Source organism: Carex rostrata, chromosome 7, assembly GCF_964058835.1.
Source record: "Carex rostrata chromosome 7, lpCarRost1.2, whole genome shotgun sequence".
Classification (NCBI taxonomy): Eukaryota; Viridiplantae; Streptophyta; class Magnoliopsida; order Poales; family Cyperaceae; genus Carex; species Carex rostrata.
Window position 1 is genome coordinate 9,016,063 of NC_135924.1, and position 27,208 is coordinate 9,043,270.

General features: G+C 34.2%; 2 protein-coding genes and 1 long non-coding RNA gene across 6 annotated transcripts; all 3 read left to right on the forward strand.

Moving 5' to 3' along the window:
• The first annotated feature begins 2,886 nt into the window (after positions 1–2,886).
• On the forward strand, positions 2,887–4,628 carry LOC144557368 (uncharacterized). Its single transcript, XR_013512636.1, has 2 exons — positions 2,887–3,002; positions 4,364–4,628. It is a non-coding gene; the product is annotated as an uncharacterized LOC144557368 (long non-coding RNA).
• A 1,243-nt stretch (positions 4,629–5,871) lies between these two features.
• On the forward strand, positions 5,872–10,080 carry LOC144557500 (uncharacterized). Of its 4 annotated transcripts, none has more exons than XM_078306086.1 (7): positions 5,872–6,056; positions 6,398–6,481; positions 6,835–7,433; positions 7,636–7,908; positions 8,012–8,590; positions 8,739–9,110; positions 9,412–10,080. In XM_078306086.1, exons 1-7 carry the CDS (start codon positions 5,954–5,956, stop codon positions 9,724–9,726), a joined length of 2,325 nt encoding a protein of 774 aa, XP_078162212.1. In that variant the 5' UTR covers positions 5,872–5,953; the 3' UTR covers positions 9,727–10,080. The 4 variants fall into 4 exon arrangements, with proteins under 4 accessions (XP_078162212.1, XP_078162215.1, XP_078162213.1 ...); XM_078306089.1 differs by having other exon boundaries at positions 8,012–8,137; XM_078306087.1 differs by having other exon boundaries at positions 7,639–7,908.
• A 3,791-nt stretch (positions 10,081–13,871) lies between these two features.
• Positions 13,872–16,738, forward strand: LOC144557595 (glucan endo-1,3-beta-glucosidase 14-like). Its single transcript, XM_078306190.1, has 3 exons — positions 13,872–14,722; positions 15,606–16,016; positions 16,473–16,738. The coding sequence occupies exons 1-3, from the start codon at positions 13,937–13,939 to the stop codon at positions 16,539–16,541; spliced, it is 1,266 nt and encodes a 421-aa protein (XP_078162316.1). The 5' UTR covers positions 13,872–13,936; the 3' UTR covers positions 16,542–16,738.
• Positions 16,739–27,208: the final 10,470 nt, after the last annotated feature.

Genomic DNA, 27,208 nt, shown 5'->3' on the forward strand with positions numbered 1-27,208 from the left:
AAAATAAAATATGACACTATAAATAAATTGTAAACATCCGGTAAATTGGTAAATCAAAAATTTGTTACAATCGTAAAACTTAAGAAAGAAAATAAATCAAATTAAATCGATTTGTGAAGAAATTAATAAAGTTGGAATTAGTAGAATGAAGGTACAAATTTTCGTACGAATAATATTATATCAAAATTTTCAAATTTTATTTATTTAAGAATTATAAATATTTATCGATAATTTTATTTATATATATATGTACTATTTAATATCGAATTATTAGATCCTAAAAATCTAAATTCTAAGTACTAAATAATATTCACACGGCATTATAGGTTTATTAAGAAATTTCGATTTGAAATTTTAAAAGAAATGAATTCCTAAAACAAATTGTTATGAGTTATATTAGGACCCTGGATTTTCCAACCCCTTGATCAAAACCCTATGCACGAATCTTGAGACGGGAATTTAAATACACCCGGATCTCTCTCTCTCTTTCTTTCCCCTGCCTCTGGGCCCCGTCGCCCCTCTTCCTCTCTTTCGCGTTGCCCCTTTTCGGAAAACCTAAGAGAGGCGATCGCCTCTCTCTCGCTCGTTCTCGCGCGCGACGCTGTTGCCTCCGGTTCACCTGCTCCTGTCACTTCGCCTGTGTGCGCGACGACTTTGGCCGCACGACCTGTCAGACGGTTCTGACAGCCACGACCCGCTCCCTTTTGTCCCTGTGTGTGCTTTAACGGGTATATAAGTCTCTCTCTCTCTCTCGTTGGGTTTCTCTGGTTCTTTTCCGCTCATGAGTTGAGACCTCTCTCTTTTTCCTTCCATTTTTCTGTGTTACTGTGATCTCCCAAAACCCTAGGGTTTGGGGTTTTCGGTTCTGTGACTTGGCTGTTGCCGTGCTTGCTGGTGAGCTTGGTGATTGTTGTGACTGTTCTGACTGGCGCTTGCTTAGTGCCGTGCTGGTGTCGGCCTGGTGCTGTTATGGTATTCGCTTGGAACCGGCCGTTTTCATCTCCCCATCCGTGCTAGCTCTAATCGGGTAAATTCTCGAGTTCCCCGTTTAAATTGATCGATGTGGCTTTGACGTGTTTCGATTTGATAAATGGCCTTTGCTCGGGTTGTTGATTTTCCTGGCAAAGGCACCAATTTTCGTCGTTGCGTTGCGTTGTGCTTGCTGTTGCTTTGTGTTGCGCATTGTTGCTGTTAGGCTTGTGCCAGGCTGTGATTTGGGTGTGGTGCTGTGTTGTTGCCTTGTGGTTGTTCTGTTGTGCCTTGCTGTACCGATACTGGTACTGGACCCCTACCTTTTTCTGTGCTTTCTGGTACGACTCTGTGTTGTTCCTGTGCTCTCCGTGTGTACTGTACCAATACTGGTACCGTCCCCTTCTTAGTGTGCTGCTTCTGTTCTCCCTTGTCTGTTCTGGTTCTGTTGGTACGACGCTATGCCGATGTGTGTACTGATTTCTGCGTGGTGACTGGCCTTTGTGCCTTGTGTACTTACTGGTAGTGCATGGTGAATTGTTTTACCAGACTTGGAACTGACAGGGACCAAATTGTGAGTATCTGGAAGTTTAGGGTTGATTGTGAATAAAATAGTCCCTTGAAAGAATTTTAAAAATTCAGGGGCTAATGTGAATATGTGATGTTATTGGGCTTGGCCCTTTTTGCTTGTTGAGTTCGGCTGAAAATTTATTGGGCTTAGGCCCAATCCGAATTGGACTTAATTAATTAAGGGCTTGGATCCTTTTTCTAAATTATGGGCCTTTAATTAAATTAAGTGGAAATATAATTGTTAAGTCAAGTGGGCCGAAAGGTATAAGGAATCGATGGATTAAAAGACGGCTTTTTAAAAATTTAGGTTTTCAATAATGTAACCGAATAAAACCGGATGCTTATGTAAACTTAAATTAAATCGGGAAATGATTATACCGTCCAGGGTCTGATGCCTCGATGATGACTCATAACATAATTTGAGCAGATACTATAATAACCCGATTGGACACCTGTATGATCCCGAAACAAACCAAATTAAAACACCCAACACATTAAACAAAAATAAAAGTTTTTATAAAAAGTTTTTAAAGTTAAAATAATTCTTTTAAACATTTTTCGAAGTTGTACGAAAATTAGTTGTTAATTATTAAAGGACCAATTCATTTAGCAACGGAGAGTATTTATTGGACATAGATTCGAAACGACTAATTAAACGTAGAAAATTAATTTAGTTATAAAAATAACGAATTGCGCGACTTAGGAATAAATTAATTAGAAAACGCGTACAATAATTAAATGTTTCGTTTTTTAAAATTTTATAAAAGAATTATACATCTAGAATATAAAATGACTAAACTATATTAAAAACGGATTATAAAAATTGCAATGATCATACAATCAATATATTTTTATTAAAATATTCGCATTAGAGATTTTTGATTATAAATTTACTTTCGAAACCGAATTCTGATCAATTAAAATTAATTGTAGTCCGTTTAAAATAAATCAAAGTAGATAGGCAATTAGAATATATTAGTTAAGTAAAACCCGTTAACTTACCGTAACTCTTGAAACAATTATTTTATTACGAATAATTCGACATTTGAGTTTACACAAGCAAGATATCTTCAAATTAAATCATTAGAATATAAATTTAATTAGGATTAAATTAGATTAAATTAGACCAAAGTGAATGATCAATAGTTGACGAACTTATAAATTAAGATTTATGCTAAGCTCGATGACATGAAATTAATTAATTAATATACGCCTAATCGGATCAGTCAGACTGACTGAATCGGTAATTTTATAAAATCGAAATAATCGAGAAGTTGACTTACACATTAAGTGGGACAAGGGTTAGAATAAAATTAGCATAGATTTTAATTAGTTTAAATTACGTGATCACAGATCAGTCAACTCCGTACGAGTCCGACCCGTGGATCGATCCGACTGACCCGCAGTCCGGAGCATACGCGGAGCACGCTGATTACTAGCGACAGAGACTCCAGCCCCCTCAGGTGTGGGATATCTGAATTATTCTTTTCGTGGGCGTACTCTTACCAGTCGATCCATCTGACCTGACATTCGCACTTTATTTTAAGTAGTTGCATTAAAACTGTAGAGCATGTTTATCCTCTCTGCACTGTAGGTAGAATTGCATAAACCCTGAAAAACCTGAATTTACTATATTTTAGGAGTAGAATAATTAAATAATATTATAAGTATATTATTAGAATATTAGGTTATTAGTTGTCTCCCTCTCGTGGAAGACAATATATTATTATTATATTACGTGCATACGCATGCATTGGTGAGAGCTGAGCAGAGCCGAGTGACTTCGTTCCGTCTTGGTGTCACTTGGCATGGGACGGCCCGACAGCCACTGAGCTGAGGGTCACTTGATCCTTGGATGGCTTTAGGATTATATTATATGTATAAACTTTGAATATATATCTTTCTGATTCATTTTACCATTACGTGCGGGCCGGATGCGAGCCCTGAGGCACGAACGATTCGGGATTTATTCCTTCCCTACATTAGGAGCTACTTTGCCTAGAACGGAAGTTCCCAAGGCTAGTGCAGGCCTTGAGGAATGATGTGCAAGTGCATAAGGTCGACGAGCCTTGATGCACGGGGTCGACGAGCCCCTGATCCTATTGGTCTGGCCGGACGGTAGAGTTCTCTCCTGCTCATGAGGGAAGAGATTAACTTTTTACGACTTGCATTGTATGATTTCTCCTATTGGATATGTTTGGGTGATGAATCGTTAGGCGAGATGACACACCGGATTTTGATATAACCATCGGCTAGTGTGCAGTTCTTGTGGGCAATGCGCGATGTCATTAGGCAACGTGTATCATTGTTCCCTGATCACAGTCCTTGGATTATATTATTCATATTATTTTGGTAAAGGTATAACCATCGGCTAGTGTGCAGTTCTTGTGGAGCAATGCTCGATGTCACTAGGCATCGTGTATCATTGCACTCTGATCACAGTCCTTGGATTATACTATTCGATTCTTATGATACTATTGGCACGGCACGGGGTGATTTACTTAATTTCATACTATTATTATTATATTTGTTCACACAGTGCTTTGGTACTGGACTCCGACTGGATTTATATCCGATATTTCACCTTGATTTTATTTTGGGTTTATTCCGCATGTTGGCATAATAGAATAATCGCATCATGGCATCATTCAAAGTATGATAAATTATATTAGATATTAATATAGGTTCACACATGTGCATATTTTCAATTGCATTCATTTTATAAATAAAAGTGCTTTGACCGTAGAGGATCCCTGAGGGGATAATTCTGGGTCACATACTGGGCGATTCGTCGCTCACCCACAAGTTGTTTCGTGGGTTTTAGGTACAGATTCTGGCGGTCCGCAGCAGGAGATGTCAGGAGCTGTCCCCGAGGGCCACACCACTTGACCTAGTTAGGATTATGCTTTTGATTAGGTTTACGAGTCCCGTATTTTCTGTGTTATATATATACGGGCTCGATAGATCATGTATCCCCTTCTATAGATGGTGTGATTTGGATCCGAGATGGATCGAATTATATGTTATGTATGTGTATGTTTATTTATTTGCTATGTGACTGATGCTTGATAATTATATTATTTTGCTTCCGCTGCTGTTTGATTTATTATTGATGATTAGCCTTGCGTGCTTAATGACTAATTAAGCACGAGGCGAGGTTGATCACACCTTAATCCAGAATTCCTGGTTTGGGGTGTGACATATATAATTAATTAGTTACAAATTTATCAATTAATAAAGTTAAATGAACGATTCTACAGTACTATACATATAGTATATATCGGTCCGTACTAAGAATCTCTTTATTCATTTTTAAAGTTCAAAAAATCAATATGAACCGCTCAATGTGATCTTCATATAAACATATATTTTGAATGGGTAGAAAATATTATGGACCACCAAAAGTAGTGATTTTCTTTCACTTAGAAAATAGTAACTTTAAAAAATATATATAAAGGTTAGAAGATGAAGACCAATAATACAATAAATATGTACTTTGCATATTATCGAAGTCTAAGGGTGGCAAAAAAACTCATAGTGGATCGATCATGATTCGTATCTGACTCACTCGTCAATAGCTCGTTCGTTAGTGAATTGAGCTATTAACGAGCCAGCTCACCACAAGTTTGATCCATAATTAACGAGTTTGAGCTGAGACCTAGCTCGCTTGCGAGCTGACGAGCTAGCTCGGTCCAGGTATTAATTTGTTTGATTTGATATGCATAAATTTATTTTGCAAAATATATTAGTATGAATTTAGAGATTTGATATTTTGATATGTATGAATTTAGTTACAAACTTAATTTATAATAATTAATTTATTTAGTTGCACTTGAATTAGGGTACTGCTCAAGCTATCGAAATGAATTTATGATACAAACTATATTTTGTTTGAAGATTTTTTTGAATTTGTATGATTGTGAACCAACATAGTCCAGTGAGTTAACGAGTTAGTTTGGTTCAGCTCTGAACTTATTAGTGATGATTTTGAACTAAAATTTTAGTTCAAATTCTTTATTTCAGCTCAGTCGACTCGCTCAGCAGATGAGACAGCTCAGTCGACTTGCTCAGCATATGTGACAAGCTGATCAGATCAGAGACTAACTAGAGACTAGCTAGAGATTAACTAGACAAATCAGAGTCTAGCTCGGTCGTTGCCACCCTACCGTAGTCTCACTTCACTCGAAGTTAAATTCTGTCCGTATTCTGTTTCTGTGTCCATGGACGCACGCACCCAAACAAAAAGCAACGTAATTTCTCTGGCCCACAAATCAGACACTCACTAGAGAATCATTCCGATATATGCAAATGAGCTAGTCGAGTTCGCAACTACAACTCTCCCTCCCGATCGCACCACTCGACAATTTAATTCCTTTTTTTTTGTTTCTTTCGACCGTCATTGAAACCTAGCTAAATGGAATTCGAGCGTCGAGAGTTGCGCGACCACGGCAGAGGCGCTTCGTTCTATGTCTCTTCTTCTTCAGCTGCGCGATATCTCTCCGACGCCGGATTGAGTCGTAAGAATTCATATAGAGCTTTTAATCGTTGATTAGTTTCTCTTATTTTGGCGACGTAACAGGAGATTTTTTTTTTGTTAGTTGTTAGGTACTCTTTGTTCCTTTCTCCTGTAGTTCTGTCAGTGTAAATCAAATGTTTTAATGAAATTTACATGAGCCTTTCGCCTATTCTGAAAAGAAGAAAATGTTGGTTTCATAGTTAAAAGGGAAAGAATTACGTTTGGACAGGATGGGAAAGCATAGGTTAAAGAACATACTTGAATAATACTGCTATAGATTTTTGTAATTTCAAGTCTCGTTCCTTTGAATTTGGATTTAAATTTACGACTTTATTGATTCAGGTTACAGTATCAGTGCACTGGGTAGTTCTTCACAGCCTGATCAAGTACGGCGATTGTCATACGACACAGATTCAACATTTCTTGGTAAGGATCCAGCAATACTAAATTTTGAATCATTTTTGAAGGAATATATATTTGGAGTAAAATATTGAACTCGTGTGTCTGCTATCTGGATGACATCTGGTTGTACATGACCTATGCTCAAGCTTGTAATATCTCCAGATTATCAGTTGTATATAATTTACGGCACCCCATGTTGTACTTCGTACTAGTTTTAATCTCTAAACACAATGTGCCTTCTCTCCATCTTTTTTAACATGTCACGTATGGTCGTTCGAAGTTGGGCCCACTTATGCTAGGTGAATCCCATTTCCTGCTGACTCTTTCTGTTTCTGCAACAAGTTCACAAGTCTTGATTAAACTTTTACACTGAACAGAAGCAAGACGCTGCAGTGGTCCACCTGGTCCGTCTTTGCGGGACCCACTGCTGAACCCCTCCCACCGCAAAGACCTAGAGCTAGAGATACATCGTGGCCGCTTGCGTGAGGTTGCTGATAGGATTGAGCTTTCTCACCTTCGTATGCTGGAAGCGCATGACAGGCGCGCCCTAGCTATTGCTGAGCAGAATCCTTATGCCCGTCTCATCCCTTTCTACCCTGCACTACCTCCTGAAAATGGCCAGATCAGTAACACTGCACAAGGAGAGAGAAGCGAGGTACAAAAAGACCTGAATGTGGGGCCAGACGGGGGCCCAAGGGCTGGTGTTGAAGGGCCTCCAATTCTGAGGAGGGAGGAGGTTGTACCTCGTGTGGGGCTGGATGGAGCTAGGTCGCACTACCAACCCATTGGGCCTGTTGAGGCAGTGTGTCCAGTGGGACCTGCCCGAGATGTTTGGATAGATGAGAGACTGGGTCATGATCCTATTTTGCAGAATCAGTTTATTGGATATAACATGATGCTTCCACCTCAAATCATACATGAATTACCACCGCCCTTAGAGGTGCCTGTACCGGTACCGGTACTAACTACTGAAAATGTGAGACACTTGTTTGTTATTTAGACTATCCACTTTGTTGATTAGGTCTAGCATTGGCTTTTTCTTTGGGGTGGAATAGGAAAAATGGTTTCAAAACCTTAGTCTGACTATGCAACTGTTGGGTGGGGGGTTGTAATTTTTCTTTATACTTGTTTTTACAAAATTTGACCAATAGTTATATCTTTTTGCTTTTGTATGATAGAAGATAGGGTCATCAGCTGGCATGGACAAAAAGCGCAAGAAAGAGTATGGCCAGGATGTGATTCAGGTCAAGCTTACAATGAGGTGGTCAAAATGGCCATGTGTGTCGTGCTCTGTAAACTTTGACAGCAAAGATGCCATGGATGCTCATCTCAAAGAGCAACATCAAGGCTGCAAAGGCAATGGCCCAAGCGAATCTGAGAAGGTTGAGAATAATAGGAATAAGGAGACAAGAACTGGTTTAACTGTGATGAGTGATGGTGATCTGAAGGAGGTATGGTCTTTTATTGCAAATCCTAGTGCTGATAATTTGTTAATTCAAATACCTTACAACATATCATGACACATCATTTGCAACTAAAATTTGCAATCTGCAGATATCTGAGGTATCAGGGCCCCGCACCAATAAAACGATCCCGCTAAATTTACCTCCAGCAAACTTAAAGCGAAAATCCAATGAGTTACAGAAAGGGGATGTTGTGCCTACCCCAGAAAACAAAGAGGTTGCTGGTTTGGATACGGATAAGAAGATCAAGCTAGATTTGCCTCTATTTTACTCTACAAGGAAATCCGATGAACCTAACAAAGAGGAAGTTGTACCAACCTCGGAAGACAAAGAAATTACTGGCTCCAGTACCACTAAGATGATGAAGCTATATTTGCCTCAGTCGGACTTAAGACAGATACCCAATGAACTTGTGCAAACCCCAGAAGACAAAGGGATTGATTGTTCCAGTATTAACAGAAAGATGAAACTAGATTTGTCTCCATCAAACTTAAAACAGATACCTGTTGGACCAAGCAATGAGGAAGTAGTGCCAATCCCAGAAAACAAAGAGAATGCTGGTTCCAGTATTAACAGAAAGATGAAGCTAGATTTGTCTCTATCAAACTTAAAACAGATACTCGATGAACCAAGCAAAGAGGAAGTAGTGCCAATCCCAGAAAACAAAGAGGTAAGATCCATACTCTTGCAATCTCTCTCTCTCTCAAACCTTGGCAGATGCTGCCAAGTGATGTATTAATAACATAAAAACTCTCTCTCTCTCTGCTCATGCTTCTGTGTGTCTGCGTGTGTATTTATAAACTCACTCTCTCTTTCAGAAACCAGCTACTGGTGCGGTGAAACAAGGTTGGGTTGTGCCAGAGGATGGATGGTTCTGTGACCTGTGCAAGATAACAACACTGACAGAAGGGACCCTAGACGATCACTTTCGGAGTAGCGCTCACCTTAAGAAACTGAATGCACTACCTAATGGGTCCCAGAAATCTGAACCTGCTAGTAAGATTGTGGTAGTGAAGCCTGTCCAGGGAGTATCTCAAGCTGTGTCAGTGCCAGAGTTGGAGGAAGCAAAAACTGAAACCTCAAAATCTATACCCATGCCCCAATCAGATAAACCAAAAGAGGCGGTGTCTCAAGACAAAGGGAACCCAAGTTCAAGTAATAGGATGGTGATTCTGACAGGTCACAAAAAGGTAAGTTCTTTATCCCCTCCGTACCATAATATATACCTATATTGGTGTGATGTGTCAGGAAGACACCTTTATTGTTTCTCAATGCCATACTGTTTTTTTTTTTGGTCATTCAAAGCCCATAGGCACCTTACATTACATCAGAGTTCACTCATTACTGCCTAATAAACACCATACTGGTTAAGGCAGTAATTGTTCACTAAATGATGTCCAGATAGCATCAATTAACACAGTTGCTGGTTTGTTTGCCAACTACTTTTCTGATTAATAGGTGAATACTTCATTCTTGTTCTTCATTTTGCAGACAGCACAACAAACTCCGAAGTTCTCCAACAATAAAAATAGTGTACCAGTTAATGGTATCCCTAAGCCGGTTCTGGTTATGAAAAATGGCAAATGGTTCTGCAACCTTTGCGAGGTAAAGTTGATAAGTGAAAGGAGCAAAGAGGAACACATAAAAGGTAAGAGGCACAGGATGAATCTTCAATCTCAAGCCGTGTCCCACACACCAGAACCTAATGAACCATCTGCCAAATTGCGCTGGTGCTATACCTGCAATATATGTTTCACAAATGAAAATGGTCTTATTGCACATATTAATGGGAAGAAACACCACTAGGTATTGATGAAGCAAATGCATTTTGTATAACAGGAAGGAGCATTCAATTAATGATGATTTCCTCATACTTCTGTTGTTTGTGTTCAGTGATGTCGTAAGTTTATTTTTGCTACTGAATAGGTTAGCAACTTTTGGTATATTAACAAATTAGGGGAAGTGGTTGGGGGAGGGAAATATAGGGTAACTAAAAGGGATTGTTTATAGCTTTATTACTGGAGCAATTGTAAAGAGTGTAGTGCTTGCTATTATGGTTTCTTTGGAAACACACCAAATTATCAGTCCAATCCTTTTGTACTTCCAGCAAATTTTGCAGTGGTGCTCTTGTCACTAGCAACTCTCACTTGTTGCTTCCCCCCTTAAAAGAAATTATGAGAATGGAAGCTGCAGTAAGGAAAATGGACGACGATAGGGAAGAAATACATGCTTTGAAATATTCAATTTTTTATTTAAGTTTGTCCTGTTCAATTAGTTGGGATGCCATGTTGAAGCAATTTGTGAAGGTGCAAAAATTGTTGATTATGTGGTCTCTTTTGGCGCATGTCATCCAAAAATTAGGCCTCGATGCATAGCAATACTGCATGGAATGGAGATACAGTAAGAAGCAGACAAACGCTGATGCAATCGTCCTAACTAGCCATTAATTATTTTCTGTTAGCGTGTCAATTCAAACTTTGTCCCTGTATCATTTCTATGGCATACGGCATATGGCAGCAACAACTAATATTGTAATATAGCATGCAAGAAGTACCCAAAGGGTGAAAGCACACACATAACTAAAAGGAAATAAGGAAATGAGTTTAGTGAATAGAGAAAAAAAAGCTAATTTTGTTTTGTTATCTTTTTCGGGGTAGTTCTCTGGTACATTTGTAGCAAAACTATCCTAAAAAACTAAAATTATACACATTCTTCATCATTTTACAAGTTATTTATTTCTCATCGAATAAATCGGAACCTTCCATGGTTAAAAATATAATTTTTCACGAACTTATTATGGATGAGCAAACAAAATGATTTTTGACCAAAATTGACATACCCTAAATGATGAATGACGGGAGCTGATATTAACACTATAAAATTTGTTACTAACACAATGCAATTCAAATTTTTTTATCTATGGACAAAATTGCCCTTCGTCAAGCAATTACTTCTTTTTGCTCCCTTAAATAGTAAACTTTTAAATATCTATATATCTTTTAAAATACTTTCTAAATTTGTTTATCTTTTTCATAGAGAGAAAAAAAGCAACAAATTGGAGCTATCAATGATTCTATTATTACTTTATTATTTTTATTTATGAAGCTCTTAGAAGGTCCTTAATTTTTTGCATCTTCTACTCTTTTTTTATGAAACAAACTGATTTTTTTGGATCACCTTCTATTATCTGAATTGAAGCATTGTTTATCAGGCAACACACATACCCTCTCCCCTCACCACACACCAAAAAACAAAGAATAAAAAAATTGTATATATATTCCTCCCTGACAACAAAATAATTGTTTCACAAATTAAAAAGTTTAATTATAACACAAATCTTCAAAATATTACAACATAGAGCATGAAATCTTCATCTAAAGGATATACCAAATGTTTCACATTTTTCTTGATTTTCGGTCTAATTATATCAAATGAGTTTTATTATGTATAAAAAAAGAGAAGGGTTAAAATGCACCATTAGTTTTGTGCCCCAACCATACCCCATGTCTCTATCTCCGTTTACAAAGTTCAAAAAGTCAATCCGAACCATTCATCTTGTTCTATATATTAAAATGTGCTTAGAGACCAAATTTTATATTTTTTGGAATTTTTTTACTATTTTTTTAGATAGGTACAAAATCACTGCATCTGGACCATCCAAAAACAGTGATTTTGTACCTATCTAAAAAAATAGTAAACAAATTCCAAAAAATATAAAATTTGGCCTCTAAGAACATTTTAATATGTAGAACAAGATGAACGGTTCGGATCGATTGTTTGAACTTTGTAAACGGAGATAGAGATATAGGGTATGGTTGGGGCACAAAACCAATGGTGCATTTTAACACTACTCATAAAAAATATAATAATGGATATATCCAATAGAAAATAATTAAAAAGATCCGGTCTAAAAAAAAAAAATTCATGAAACTTATATACAATTAGACTTATTTTCAACAAAAAAATATTTTGTCAAAATAACTTTTTTCTTTTCTTTAAGTAGATACTTGTGGAGTTGGGTAATATAAATGTATATATTGATAGAATTTCAATAATATAATAAAAGCTTTCATTCTTGTAATATATTTAAAAATATTTAAATATGATGAAATATAAATAAGGAATATTATCAAATATTTATTTAATTTACACATTTAACTTTTAAAGAAAGAGAATCATACAATAACGTATGTGGGAGAGAATATATTAGTTTCTAAAAAAAATTAAGGAAACAAAATTTTATAATAATGAACGAGAGATACAGTTTTTAAGGACATAGTTAATGAAGAGTAAATTTAACCATATATGAAAATATTTAGATAGTGTTGTGTTAATAAAGATATTAATAGTGTCAATATCATCACCATGAATGACACATCCTAATAATTCATTTGGTCGAGATTAAATGTAAAAAACATTAAATATATGTACAATGGACTTCCTCCTTTTCGGTTAATCATGTTGTTTTCTCTTCTTATTGTTGCATTTACCATCATAAATATAATTGTGGTTAGCATTCAATGAATAACGCATGTTACATACAGTCATACACCACCCATTTTCTTTTTCATTTACATAATGAACAACGCTTTAACGGTAAAATTCTTGGAACACATGCAATGGATCTCAGTGGCAGTAATGAGCTGCCTTTTTTGATGAAGTTGAATGGAATTTGAAATTAGAGAAAGAAAGGACTGCTTTAATCTCTTATCTGATGCTTTACCTTCTTTTGGAGTCATCCTCTTTCTTTTTCCTCTTGTGTGGCTACTGTCTAGCTACGGATTCTTTTACATTAGCTGGCTTTCCCAAAAATCATGACGCCTCAGGCAACAAGCATACTAGAATAGTAGATAATATTATTACGAGGAGCGTTCAAATGTCTTTATTTTTTGTGCTTCCATCATGTTTCTATTTTTTAAAACTTTAATAATTTAAAATTAAAAACTTAAAAATCAAAATAAAACCGTTAGATGTGATCTATGTTATTTTCTCTATGTTCTCATAAAAAAAATATCACATTTCAATTTTGTTTTTATGTGAATCAAAAAGTTAAAACATCAACGTCTAGAAATCATCCAAATTAGTGTGTTTTTTACAAGCTCTTGATGGTAATCAAAATAAATTTGGAATGTCATAATTTTTTTACATGTGCATAGATAAAATGATGTAGATCATATCCAACGGTTTTATTTAATTTTTAAGTTTTAAATTTTAAATTATGAAAGTATTTAAAAATGGAGGCATGTTGGAGGCACAAAAAATGGAGGCATTTGAACCCTTCTCTATTATTATTATTATTATTATTATGTTCACATGCTAAATAATAAAAAATAAGAGGATTAAAGCTGGTTTTAATCTTTATGTTTATTATTTTTAACTCGAGTAACACTGGTTATTGATGACAAGAATGATAAAACACAGGACTAATAAATCATGTATGAGAAGATAAAATTTTGAATTGAAGTTACCATTGAATTAAAATTAATATTGGGAGGTTTTATGCAATTGAGATATATAAATGAAGTACATCAACTGAGAGTCTGAGACAGATCTTAAAAAGAAAAGAAAGACAAATTTAAATGAAAGCCTCTAACCTTAAAAGTCGGCAGCACCTTTTGTAGCTAATTAATAATTACTATGATCATTGTTCCCGCATAGACACGCTAAATTACATTCTCTGTTATGGCAATAATGACTTAAAATCACAGCATTTTTATAATTTTATCTAATAGCGTAAAAAACATACTCCAAGTATATAACAATTACATTTTTTTTCCTCTAAATTTAAGTTTCCATGATGTACACAAGTACATTGTTTGTTTCCAATTATGATTGCAGGTATTTACGATTTCAAGAAAAACAGAGGATGTGGAACCTCCAGTGACCTTTTTTCTCTCTCCTGTTGTTAAGTAAATTCTTTCCCTCTTTGTTTAATGGCTTTGTTAACTCCCACTTCTGCTCCATACCCCAAAACCGGTGCTCTCTCTAATCTCACTTCTCACTCTGTTTCTCCACAATGCTACACTGCTCTCCTTTCCTCCTCCTCCTCTTCATCTTAACCATCTCCATTTTCTTCCCACATACCTTCTCCATCTCTCACTCATCCAATTTCACCTCCCCAATTGGCATAAACTACGGTCAAGTAGCCAACAACCTTCCATCTCCCGGCTCGGTTTTGCCCCTCCTTCATTCCCTCTGTGTGAATCGCGTCAAGCTCTATGATACCGATCCCCGGGTTCTTTCCGCATTTGCCAACACTGGCATAGAATTTGTCGTTGGTTTGCCTGACGATTTGGTCCCGCATCTAGCCCAGGATCCATCAGCTGCCTCTTCATGGGTCCGTTCTTCAATCCTTCCCCACATGCCAGGCACCAAAATAACCGCTATAACAATCGGTAATGAAGTGTTATCCGGTAATGACATGAGTCTCATTAAATCGCTTGTACCAGCAATGGAGTCGGTCCAGGCAGCACTTACATCATCAGGGTTAGACGGTAAGATCATGGTTACCACCGCGCATTCTCTCGCGGTGCTTCAGACGTCATTCCCGCCATCTGGTGCGGCATTCAAAAAGGAACTGATACCATATTTGTCACAGCTTCTTTGTTTTCTTCAGAAAACGGGCTCGCCTTTCTTGATTAATGCGTATCCGTACTTTGCTTACAAGGCAGATCCAAAGAGCGTGAATTTGAATTATGTGTTGTTTCAGCCAAATGCTGGGGTGATTGATTCCAGTTCGGGGCTCCGGTACGATAACATGCTCCATGCACAGGTGGATGCGGTTAGGACAGCAATTAGAAAGGTAAAACAATAGTAATCTGAGTGGCACACTTTCAAAAAGAAAAAAAAAAGGCATTATTATTTAGTAATTTATTTCACTTCAACTTCCACTATATTTTCTAGGTAGGATCTATTTAGCCGGAAAGGAAACTAAGAATTAATTGAGCATGAAAAATATATTAAACAAGAGGAGGGTTCAAATCCCTCCATGTTTTTGTGCCTCCATCATGCCTCCATCTCTCTCTCTATCATTTTCAAAGTTCAAACAGTCGATCCGAACCGCTCAATCTAACCTCCATACTAAAATATGTTTGGAGACCAAATTTTATATTTTTAGGAATTTTTTTACTATTTTCTTAGATAGGTACAAAATCAGTAAATCTGAACCATCTAAAAACAGTATTTTTTTATCTATCTAAAAATATAGTAAAAAAATTCCTAAAAATATAAAATTTGGTCTCCAAGCATATTTTAGTATGGAAGTTAGGTTGAGCGGTTCGGATCGACTGTTTGAACTTTGAAAATGATGGAGAGAGATGAAGGCACAGAAACATGAAGGCATTTGAACCCTCCTCGTTAAACAAATAACAAACATCAATACATCATCTCAGAGTAGCATGCACTAGTTATCAGTTATCACTCTTTCCCAGCTTTTGTCTCAAAGTTAATAAAAAAAATTAAAGTAATTTTTGATCCCTAAACATTGCCATGTTCACTATTTGATCCTTCCATCATCAATTTTGTAGTTAAAAATAACTGCACCCAATTGAATAATGAGAAAAGCATTAGCTAAGTCAAAATTATGATTCTCTTTAAATTTGCAAGAACTGAAGAATTAGTTAGTCATTGCTCCGTGTTATTTTCTTTAGTCTCATTATATAAATAACCAAATGTGCGTTACGCAGGTCATGCCTAGCAATGCCACAATTGAAATCAGGGTTTCAGAAACCGGTTGGCCATCAAAGGGGGACGATGATGAGGCAGGAGCTACTTTGGAGAATGCCCGGCGGTACAATGGGAACCTAATGCAGATTGTTTCTCAGAACAAGGGAACACCGGCTGCACCGGATGAACCGCTTCAAGTTTATGTCTTTGCCTTATTCAACGAGAATCTCAAGCCAGGACCCGCTTCTGAGAGGCATTATGGGTTGTTCCAGCCCGACGGGACACCAGCATACAATCTTGGTGTCGTGTTGGGGTCAGGGGTGGGGCCCACTGGTGGTAAGGGTAGCTCAGGCAATGTGACATCTGAGTCCCCGGTATCTCAGATAGGGGAGGTTTCTTCGCCAGATTACTACACGATTTCTGGTACCAAGGTAGGTTCCTTTTTTTTTACTTTATTTATCCAAGTTTTCTCTGATATATTTGATTTGATTTCTAGAAATATATAAAATGCATTCGTAGTTCAGAAGTTTGTAACTGATAGAAATATGAAATGCTGAGTGTGGCATTTTCGGAGGGACACATTAGGCAAAAAATTTCGGTTTGCATTTTTCAATATTTATGTAGACACATTAGGCGGATTGGATCGGCATCGGCTATTCAGACATGAGAAATCACAATTTAGATCATTTTATATTTCAACTGGAATACAAATATTTGTACAGCCATCGCCAAAGCAAATATAAAACATGGCAATTATATTATGAAACTTCTATTGCCAAAGCAAATCTACACTCATGTGGTAATTAGTAAACTACTTGAAATAACTTAAAAAAAAGACATTGTCATTAGGTTCTTTGTTGAATTGTCCTTTGTGTTTTCAATTGCAGATTTTGAGGCCATTTTGTTTGGAGAAGCTGTGCGCTTTAGCAGTGACACTGCTGCTGGTCTGGCATTAGTAGGTAGCTTATGTGGAAAGAGAATTAAACTGAACAAATTTATTGATCTATCTATTTATCAATTCAATTGATTTCCTTTATGAATGTGGTACACTCATAAAGTGCTTCACTTGAAACATACTGATAGCCTACATTTCATTCTTATGTATTTTTTGAAATTAGGAAATAGACAATCATTAGTTGCTAGTTGCCAAAGATACAGACATTTTCCAAAACTGTCAACAATGAATTCCATGATGGGTATTAAGCCCAACAATGTAAGATTGCTAGAACTGGGATTTTTAGTGCTTATGATAGCACTATTTCATAGGAGTAAAATTAGTATTCACTATGCTCACTAAGAAGGCTTGGTGAGCATAATTCTAAATATATCGGATTGATTTTAAATGACGAATTCAAACAATTGAAAATGATATACTTCACGAGTGTATATATAAAATTTCAAAAATAAGGAGGTAACCAATTCTTAGTCTGCTCCATTCACGCGGTTCATATGAACGAACGAGGCCTATTCCCGACGCGAAACAGATGGTGAAGTTTGCTCCGAAAAGCACTGGGCTCCAGTGAAGGAAGGACTCCACTTCAAGAGATCTTGTGCAATACTCTTGTTTTATGAACCAGCAAAAGCAGGAAATAAATCTGCTACAGTCCCTACAATCCTAAGGGATTGTACCAGATTTATTTCTGCAAAAGCAACAATGTGCCAAGTAATAGCTGTCCATTACATATTAGTTTAGTACAAAATCAAACAATAAAAAATGATAAAAAAATAGGAAGCTGATATGAGTACCCGCGCTACATTACCCGCATCTAAACTCTCATATATAACTGTTTGTGGGGACCAAACTGTCATAACTGCACTTCAGATCTGTAACTTTTTTTTTTAATATTAATAGTCAAATCTTGAAGTATGTAGTCCAAAGAACACAAGTATTTATATCTATATAGTAAACAATGTAAATGATAAATTAATTATTTTTAAATAATCGTATCTGCACTTTTTTTTGAAATTTCTGATGTCGTACTCGTACCTAAAATGCCATAATTGCTTGTGGGAACCGCAATCGTTTCAGATCTATAACTTTTTTTTTAATATTAATAGTCAAATCTTGAAGTATATAGTTCAAAGAACACAAGTATTTATATCTATATAGTAAATAATGTTGTAATTTTTACATAACTGTTTGTGAGAACTTAAACTGTCATAATCTTGTAATTGGATTCCTCCTCTTTTTACATATAACACTGAAAGTATCAATATCTAAGTATTGAAAGTATTTATATCTATGCACTGAAGTATTTATTTTTATGAGGTCAACTATTTTTGTTAGAGAAATGTTGACGCGGAATTAGTGCCGAGGCTTTGAAAGGGTGCCGTTAGGATTTTAGAATAATAATTAGTTGAGACTATATAATATCTTTTTAGAATAATAATTAGTGGACACAATATAATTAGTGGGGACCATAATACATTATTCCTCTAAATACAATTACTGTAGGGCGGGTATTGTAGCGCGGGTACAAAAGTGATTATTCAAAAAAATAAATGCATTAAAATAACTTATAAACCTCCATTTTTTTGACCTGTTTACTTTGTCCTAAATGGTTGTGTAGAAGCTTAGTTGCAAGTAACCAATTGTAAGCCATCAACAGGGAGAAAAATAAAGTTTTTTGTTTTCGGTTTATAAGCCCGTAGGCCGAAAAATAAAGTTTTCAACCCGTAGGAAATGAACTTGTAGGCCCTTGAAGTATAAAATTTGTGAAATTATTGTATATTGTGGCCCAGCTGACGACGAGGTATAAGTTCACGTTAGCTGCTTGGTAAATCACATTTTCTTTTGAAATTAGGAAATACCCAATCATTAGTTGCTACTTGCTACTTGCTAGTTGCCGAAGATATAGACATTTTCCAAAACTGTAAACAATGAATTCCATGATGGGTATTAAGCTCAACAGCGTAAGGTTGCTAGAACTGGGATATTTTGGCTCTTAGAAATATGGAACTCCAAAACTAATAGGACTTGAATCATGTGTGCTTTCTGGAAGCATGCATTTGGGATTTAATTACAAGTGATTATGATAGCACTATTTCATAGGAGTAAAGCTAGCATGCATTATGCTTATTTTGGTATTTTGGTGAATATAACTTTAAATCTATTAAATTGATTTTAAATAATGAATTCAAATAATTAAAATCGATCTACTTCACGAGCGATATGTATACATACAAAAATTTCAAAATTTCAAATTGATTTAGTACAAAATCAAGCGGTCAAAAAATAATAAAAAATAAATACATTCAAATAACTCATAAACCTCAACTTTTTTGATCGTTGACTTCGTCCTAAATGGTTGTGTAGAAGCTTAGTTGCAAGCAGTGTTGTAAATAACGGTATGCGATCGTTGGACGGATGGAGCACCGTCAAACAATTAATCGGTATGCGGCCGATTAATTGGAATTATGCAGACAATTTAACGTTTTTATTAAATTTATGTGTGTATATATATATATATATATATATATATATATATATATATGTATATATATATATATATATATATATATATATATATATATATATATATATATATATATATATGTATATATAGAGATGGGCTATGGTGCATTGCAATGCATAGGCCATGGTGTGCATTGGACCATAAATCACCGATTCAAAGTCTAAATGACCGATCCAAACCGTTCATCTTGTTCTCCATAATAATATGTGCTTGGAGACCAAATTTTATATTTTTTGGAATTTTTTTACTATTTATTAAGCCACTTTGAAAATCGCTGATCCAACGGTGACTGTTTGGAACAGTAAAATCAGAAGCCACCGTTGGATCAACGATTTTCAAAGTGGTTTAATAAATAGTAAAAAAATTCCAAAAAATATAAAATTTGGTCTCCAAGCACATATTAATATGAAGAACAAGATGAACGGTTTGAATCGGTCATTTGGACTTTGAATCGGTGATTTATGGTCCAATGCACACCATGGCCTATGCATTGCAATGCACCACAGCCCATCTCTGTATATATATATATATATATATATATATATATATATATATATATATATATATATATATATATATATATATATATCATAATTTAATAAAAATAATTTATTTAACTCATTATACTTATCAAATTAATTTTAATTAGTTCTATTATTATAACATGACACTAAACTTATTTTTTCTTAATGCATAAGCACTTGATATGTGTAAATAACACATTTATTTAACAAAAAAAAAATTCAAAAATTAAGCCTTTTCAAATACTAATAACATATTATTTGAAAGAAATGAAACATTTCAACATAAAATCACTAAATTTAGTTTATGACAACAACTTATTTCATAAATGAATATGTCGTACTAATTGAAAAAAAATACATCAGTAAGTAAGAAAAATATATGGTATATAAATAACAGAAGAATTAATCAATTTCAAAGTAAGTAAGAAGAAAAATATATATAAAAAAATATTGGATGTATGTCTAAGCACAAATAAAACTACAATACATGATTTATAATACTTATTATCACACACAATTACAGAAAAAAAAATTAATGTGAAAATAAATATTCACTGAAATAAACGGAAATAAATGAGAATAAACAGGAATAAATGGATGATTAAACGGTAAAACAGCCGATTAATCGTTTTCATTCTCAAACAAACATCCGTTAAGTGTATTCGTAACGGTTTGACCACCGTTAACGATTAAACAACCGTTTAATCGATCCTTAAAACCATTTTTTACAACACTGGTTGCAAGTAACCAATTGTAAGCCATCAACAGGGAGAAAAATAAAGTTTTTGTTTGTTTATAAGCCCGTAGGCAGAAAAATAAAGTTTTCAACGAGAAGAAGGAAATGAACTTGTAGGCCCTTTAAGGGCCTAAAAGAATAAAATTTGTGAGATTCTTGTATATTGTGGCCCAGCTTGGTAAATCACATTTTCTTTTTGTTCATCTAATTATGTAAAAGAAGAAGTAAAACGTGTCCCTGTCTTTATTTTAAGCATATACAGCATTTTCATGTTAAACCGAAAATAAGCTCAAGGCAAGGAAATATGCCAAAAAGAAACAACAGGAATCTTAAAAAAGTCCCTGTATTTTGGATGTATGAAACTAGGATTCAATCTAATAATAAAGTTTTTGCTGTGTAGTGCATGCGTCAGACAAACATTGCATGAATCATGAGAAATTAATGCATGAAAGGGAGGTTCTGGCATGAACGCACTTTTTTATCATGAAGGCCAGCTATCAAACATCAATTACCTAATGACAATAACACTCCAACGGTAATTAATATTATCCCTAATTTTTTATTATTTTAATTTTACACCCTTTTATCTATTAGCTTTGAAGGAGACATGCATGGTCTCCTAGCAAATCATGAGACCGCCTGGTGCTGGCAATGGTTAATTTATGCATATGACCTTGTCAATAAAAGTGTTGGCTTGATTTGATGGAGACCTCATATCTTGCGTTTGACATGGTCGCAGATTTTACTACTTATTGCACTATTTTGACTATCACAATCTTAATAAAAATTGGTATTTAATCCAAGTTATTGATCTTTGAGAGTGACTGATTATTTATCGCTGATAGTGTCAACTTATTTAAAAGGAGTTTGTCACTAATTTTTTTCAAGTTAGGTTGTATTAAAATTCAGACTGTTATTTAATTCTGACACGAATTTCAAAATAAACATCTTATATCTACAATAGGGACCAAATTCTTTTTGGCCCAACTGTGATTAATCCAGAGTATTGCTCGAATTCGCAACTCGCTCGTTAATAGCTCGCTTTAACTCGCTCATTTACAGCTCGAGTCAGTTTCAACTCAAGTTAGCTGACTCATTTAATAAATGAACTGAGTTTGAGCTGAGCCCAACTCACTCATTTATAACTCGAGTTATATAACTCGCTCATTTATAACTCAACTTATGTACTAAGTTATATGATAAATTGTTGAATTCTAAGTTATTTGCTTTGAGTTGACATATTATCTCTGTGTTAGATTGTTTGTATTTAGATAAGCTATTACTAGGCCATTTCAATTGTTTGTGTATAGATAAACACATATTAGTGTATAATAATACCTAAGAACTTGACTGGTTAAACGAGTTGCGAGTCAATTTGAGTTGATAACGAGTTGAGTTCGAGTTAGCTCTACAGCTCGTTATTACCATCCCAACTTGAGTTGACTCACTCGTTTATTAAATGAGCTGGGTTCGAGTTAGAAGTAACTCGCTCAAACTCGGCTCATTTACAACCCTAATCCACACAGTTTTTTTCTCTGCAATTAGGTACGGTACCTGAAGGAATATGGATTCCCTGCCAGGTTAAATCCGGACCATCTAAGTTAAGTTTGCATGAATCTTAAATTTCAAATAGAGTCTGAAGAGACTTTGGTTTGATTGAGAGTATACTATCAGATAGCACATGCTCGCTAATTGGAATCTGTATCCTCTCAGGTATCTGATTGAGTACAATTAATAGCTATCATTAAATCTCAGCCGAACAATTGGAGTTTGGTGTCTATTTATGTAGGGATTCATATCGTCCCCGGTATTGCAGAGGATTACCCTCACTTTACGGTTTGAGATTAAATCTCAGCCGGTTTAGGATTTGGGCTACTATAGGAGGCAGTATTATTGGGATTTGAGATTTGTGCCATGTTAAAAAGAACGGTACAGACCTACTAATTGTAAAAGTTTCCCTTATCAGGTATTGGAGAGGATGTGAATTCTTTATGTAGGGGGTCTGTTTTGAAATTCATGCCAATTTAAAACTGATTACTCAGATCTAACTGTACTCAATCAAGTATTGCAATTATGCTAATTGAAGGCCTTATTTTATTTTTTATTATTCTTTCCAAAACAGTATAGATATTATCTGACAGAGTTAAAAGTACTATCACACTGGTCCCTCATTAATTGGAGGTTGCCTTGGCATGCTTCAGCTTGATAACCTATGAAGTTGATAGCCTATGAAGTAATGAATTGTGAAGACACCTTTAAGTTGGGTGCAAACAAATCGGAGTTTGAACAAGCTAATTTTAGTTCAAGCTTGATTTGATTAAGTCGAGCCAAGTCAAGTTTGAACTGAAAATAAATTGAGCTACTGAACTTGTTCAAATTTGAATCGATTTCGGACTTTACACGAGCTCAATTATAAGATTTTTTTATTTTTATGTTAATTTAAGTAATTAATACCCACTTTTTCAAAAAATTTAAGTAATTAAAGTGTCTCGTAGTTTAATTATATTTATCTACTTATCAGTATTTTGCTGATTTTATAATATATTTGAAAAAATGAAAATTATATCTAAAAGTAGGCATAATATATATGTTATATCCATAGCTAAATACTTCTAATTTAATAACATAATTACATATCGAGCTATTTTGCCGAGATCAAGAAAGTCAACTAAAATTATGTGTTTTGTGCTCGAGCTTGATAAATGATAAGTTGATAGCCTATGAAGTTATGAATTGGGAAGACACCTTTAAGTTGGGTGAAAACTAAGTCGGAATTTGAATAAGCTAATTTTATTTTTTTTGATAGTTGGCGGTAATTGCCGTCAACAAATATATTAATAAAAAAAAATATTACAAAAGCTTTTTGTTAAGTAACAAAAAGTTCTCTCTCACTAGTGACCTATGATTCTATACATGGAGTAACTTAATGTTGTTCCGAATTCCTCACTAAGTGAGGTACGTGCTCATAATCTAGCTGTTGCCTAACCACCTGTCAATCTCTAGAGATGTGTTATTGATGAGATGACTCACCGTTTTTTGCTTATTGGAGAAGTATCTCTTGTTCCTCTCTCTCCATAAAGCCCATGTACCGACTGCTCAAATGACATCCCATTGCTCCCTCTGTTGCCTCGAGAGTGGTAGTCCGGCAATTATCCATTCTCTCAGTATGTTGAACAAGCTAATTTTAGTTCAAGCTTGATTTGATTAAGTTTAGTCGAGTCAAGTTTGAACTGAAAATCAATTGAGCTATTGAACTTGTTCAAATTTGAATCGATTTCGGACTTTACACAAGCTCAATTATAAGATTTTTTATTTATTTTTATGTTATTTTAAGTAATTAAAGTGTCTCGTAGTTTATATTTATCTACTTATCAGTATTTTGCTGATTTTATAATATATTTGAAGAAAGGAAAATTATATCTGAAAGTAGGCATAATATGTTATATCCATAGCTAAATACTTCTAATTTAATAACATAATTACATATCAAGCTATTTTGCCGAGATCAAGCAAGCAGGGGCAGACCCATGTATATTCAGGGGGGCAGCTATCCTCCTTGAATTTTAGTAGTGATCGGGACGTTCTGATCGACTTTGCTCCCTAGAAATTTTTTTTGCCCGCTTTGGATGATTAATTTATAATTCAGATTAAATTTAGGGTTAAAATGAAAATAATTTTTTGAATTATGATTGATAACTAGAATTATAGGTTAAAGAATTAGAAATTACAATTTAGAGTATTAGAAAGTATAAGTTAAAGAAATATTTTTTATCGAGTATTTAATTAGTTAATGAGTTTAAATCCAATTTGATATTTTTTTGTCCTTGCTGACAAAAATTCTAGATCCGTCCCTGCAAGCAAGTCAACTAAAATTATGTGTTTTGTGCTCGAGCTGATTACAAAGGAAAAAAATAAATAATTGAGTGAGTTGAACTCGAGTGAAATGATGCGTTTTGTGGAGTGTTTAGTGAAATGATTAGTCACATCTCTATATGTACAAGCCAAACCTTATATTCCGATTTTTTTATTAATATCCAAAAAATAAATAAAATTTAGAAAAATATTCAAATTCCGAACAAATTTCAAAAACTGCCCAAACCGGTTATCCAATAACCGGATTTGGGACAAATTTCCGGTTAATGGTTTCCCGGACTCAAAACAGTATATCCAGTTAACCATTAACCGAAAAGTTATATTTTCATTTTAAAAAATAAATAAATAAAAGAATCCGGTTAATGGTTAACCGGACTTGTATTTTTTTTCCTTTTTTTTAAGTTGTGTTTTTTTTTAAAACAAATTTTTTTTTATTTTTTTTATTTTTTGTATTGAAATATTAGAAACGTTGAATATATTTCTTTAAAAATAGATGGAATACAATATAATTTGATTTATTAGAAAGACTGCAACAAATAACCTGGATCAATATTTTTCAGGCCGAATTTTTCGCGGCTTTAAGAAAAATTAATATATTTCTTTATGTGTTATTGGAAAAAAATAAAAATGCTTAAATTATGAGTTATTGATCCCGGTTCAAAAGTCACTTCTATGTAATCCAGAAAATATTGTGATCCTTCTAGGACATTTAATTTATAAAAAGTTGTATCTATTTTAATAATTCTTTTTTATTAACAATAATTAAATAACTTAAAGTTTTTATTTTTTTTCAAAAATAGATACAACTTTTCATAAATTAAATGTCCTAGAAGGATCACAATATTTTCTGGATTACATAGAAGTGACTTTTGAACCGAGATCAATAACTCAGAATCTAAGCATTTTTATTTTTTTCCAATAACACATAAAGAAATATATTAATTTTTCTTAAAGCCGCGAAAAATCCGGCCTGAAAAATATTGATCCAGGTTATTTGTTGCAGTCTTTCTAATAAATCAAATTATATTGTATTTCATCTATTTTTAAAGAAATATATTCAACGTTTCTAATATTTCAATACAAAAAATAAAAAAAATAAAAAAATTTCTGTTTTAAAAAAAAACACAACTTAAAAAAAAGGAAAAAAATACAAGTCCGGTTAACCATTAACCAGATTCTTTTATTAAAAAAAAATGAAAATATAACTTTCCGGTTAATGGTTAACCGGATATACTGTTTTGAGTCCGGGAAACCATCAACCGGAAATTTGTCCCAAATCCGGTTATTGGATAACCGGTTTGGGTAGTTTTTGAAATTTGTTCGGAATTTGGATATTTTTTGGATATTAATAAAAAAATCGGCCTTATATTGGAGTAGTTTCAATAATATCTCGCACTATAAATGGGAAATGGTTTGCCGATTCTTTAGGGCACCCAAGTTTTTTTGGTTTCTTTATTTTTTTAACAACCCCGTACATTACAAATTGGGATTTTATTTCCAAACAAGATCAGCCCAAAATGTGGTCCGGGAAAGTCTAATTAGCTTCGAACTATGGTCTACGGATACTGGATAGGATAGGTATATAAAATTAAAAATCTTTCATGCATGGTGCTGACGTGTTAATAATATCAGCCTAGTGCTTAGTGCCTGCCTAGTGCCTAGATTTGCCTCACTAAACTAAAATAAACTTGTCGGCTGAACTGCACAGTTGACATGTTGTGTTAGACACCTCTGCCAATTATTTAAAAAAAAAAGAAAAAAAGAAAAAAAAAAAAAGCATGTTGTGTTGAATTCGTATCCTCTGCATTAACTCAAAAGGAATATTTTGAGTTAATGAATTTTGACTATCTGATATGTTTTAAGATTCGTACAGGTTAAATCTGCACTAATATTAAAGGAACTCTATATCATAAGCAGGGATCAGATTGGATCTGTTTAAAATCAGATGGTTTAGATTCATTAACTCAAAATATTCCTTTTTGAGTTGATGCAGAGGATATGCATTATGTTGTGTTAGACTACACGCGCACACCCATTCCAAATTCATATCTAAGCAAGCAGGTGCAAAACTATAAAATTTTGATAGAAGAACTGAAAAATAAAATGTATAATATTATTGAAGTTTCTCGTAATTTACTACAATGTAGTAGATGAAATTTGAATTAAAATTTTTCACAATTACAATAAATAACTTTAACTACTAGGTTAAAAATAAACATTTAATATTTCATAAGAAAACTGAACTGTATAAAAACTTAAAAAGAAAAAAAAATTAATTAAAAAATTTAAAATTATAGAAGTGAATTAACATCCTTTTAAACTGATATGTTCTTGCAACTAACAAAATATATTGTTTAGATCCGAACTGTTATAATTCACAAAAATAAATAAGGGGCTGTACATTTTATCTCAGACCAAATAGCTTATATTCTAATCGAGCAATCCAGATACAAAAAAATTCTGTTACCTCAGATGATAGAGACTAGCTATATATATCTTGATCAATTTTTTGAATGTAATTTAAGGAAAATATATGGCAAAGTGTTAATATATATAGATATCTGCCATATGTTCTCACCTGTATATATAAAGAGAAAAGTTCCAGAGTACTAATTAATGAAGTACAAGAAAGGAAGTGCGCTGAATTTTCTTTTCTTTTTTCCGTGCTAATTCTTGCAAGTGTTCTAGGATAATCCAAATTATTTAGCAATGAACATTTCTCTACAACGGTTTCAAAATTTGCAGGTGATGCATTCTGTGAAAAACAAATCTAATTAAGTATTAATAGTCTAATACAACACTAATGAAATATGTTATATTTTTTTTTTTTGAAAGAAGTGGGCATAAATCCACCGATTTTCATTAATAAACGAAAACCACATTACAATGTATCTAGTGAAACCGGTACCAACAATGATACCACAAACAACAACTACAAACATAATAGAGATCGACAAAACACGGCATTGAGACAATACCATCAAAAGCAACCGGCACAAAAAACCAAATAACCT

Excerpts from the sequence above, each read along its gene's own strand:
- LOC144557500 (XM_078306086.1), top strand. The coding sequence starts at position 5,954 with ATGGAATTCGAGCGTCGAGAGTTGCGCGACCACGGCAGAGGCGCTTCG. Across the intron at positions 7,434-7,635 it reads CGGTACTAACTACTGAAAAT|AAGATAGGGTCATCAGCTGG; the intron begins GTGAGACACTTG and ends TTTGTATGATAG. Across the intron at positions 7,909-8,011 it reads GTGATGGTGATCTGAAGGAG|ATATCTGAGGTATCAGGGCC; the intron begins GTATGGTCTTTT and ends TGCAATCTGCAG.
- LOC144557595 (XM_078306190.1), top strand. The coding sequence starts at position 13,937 with ATGCTACACTGCTCTCCTTTCCTCCTCCTCCTCTTCATCTTAACCATC. Across the intron at positions 14,723-15,605 it reads TTAGGACAGCAATTAGAAAG|GTCATGCCTAGCAATGCCAC; the intron begins GTAAAACAATAG and ends TGCGTTACGCAG. Across the intron at positions 16,017-16,472 it reads ACACGATTTCTGGTACCAAG|ATTTTGAGGCCATTTTGTTT; the intron begins GTAGGTTCCTTT and ends TTTCAATTGCAG.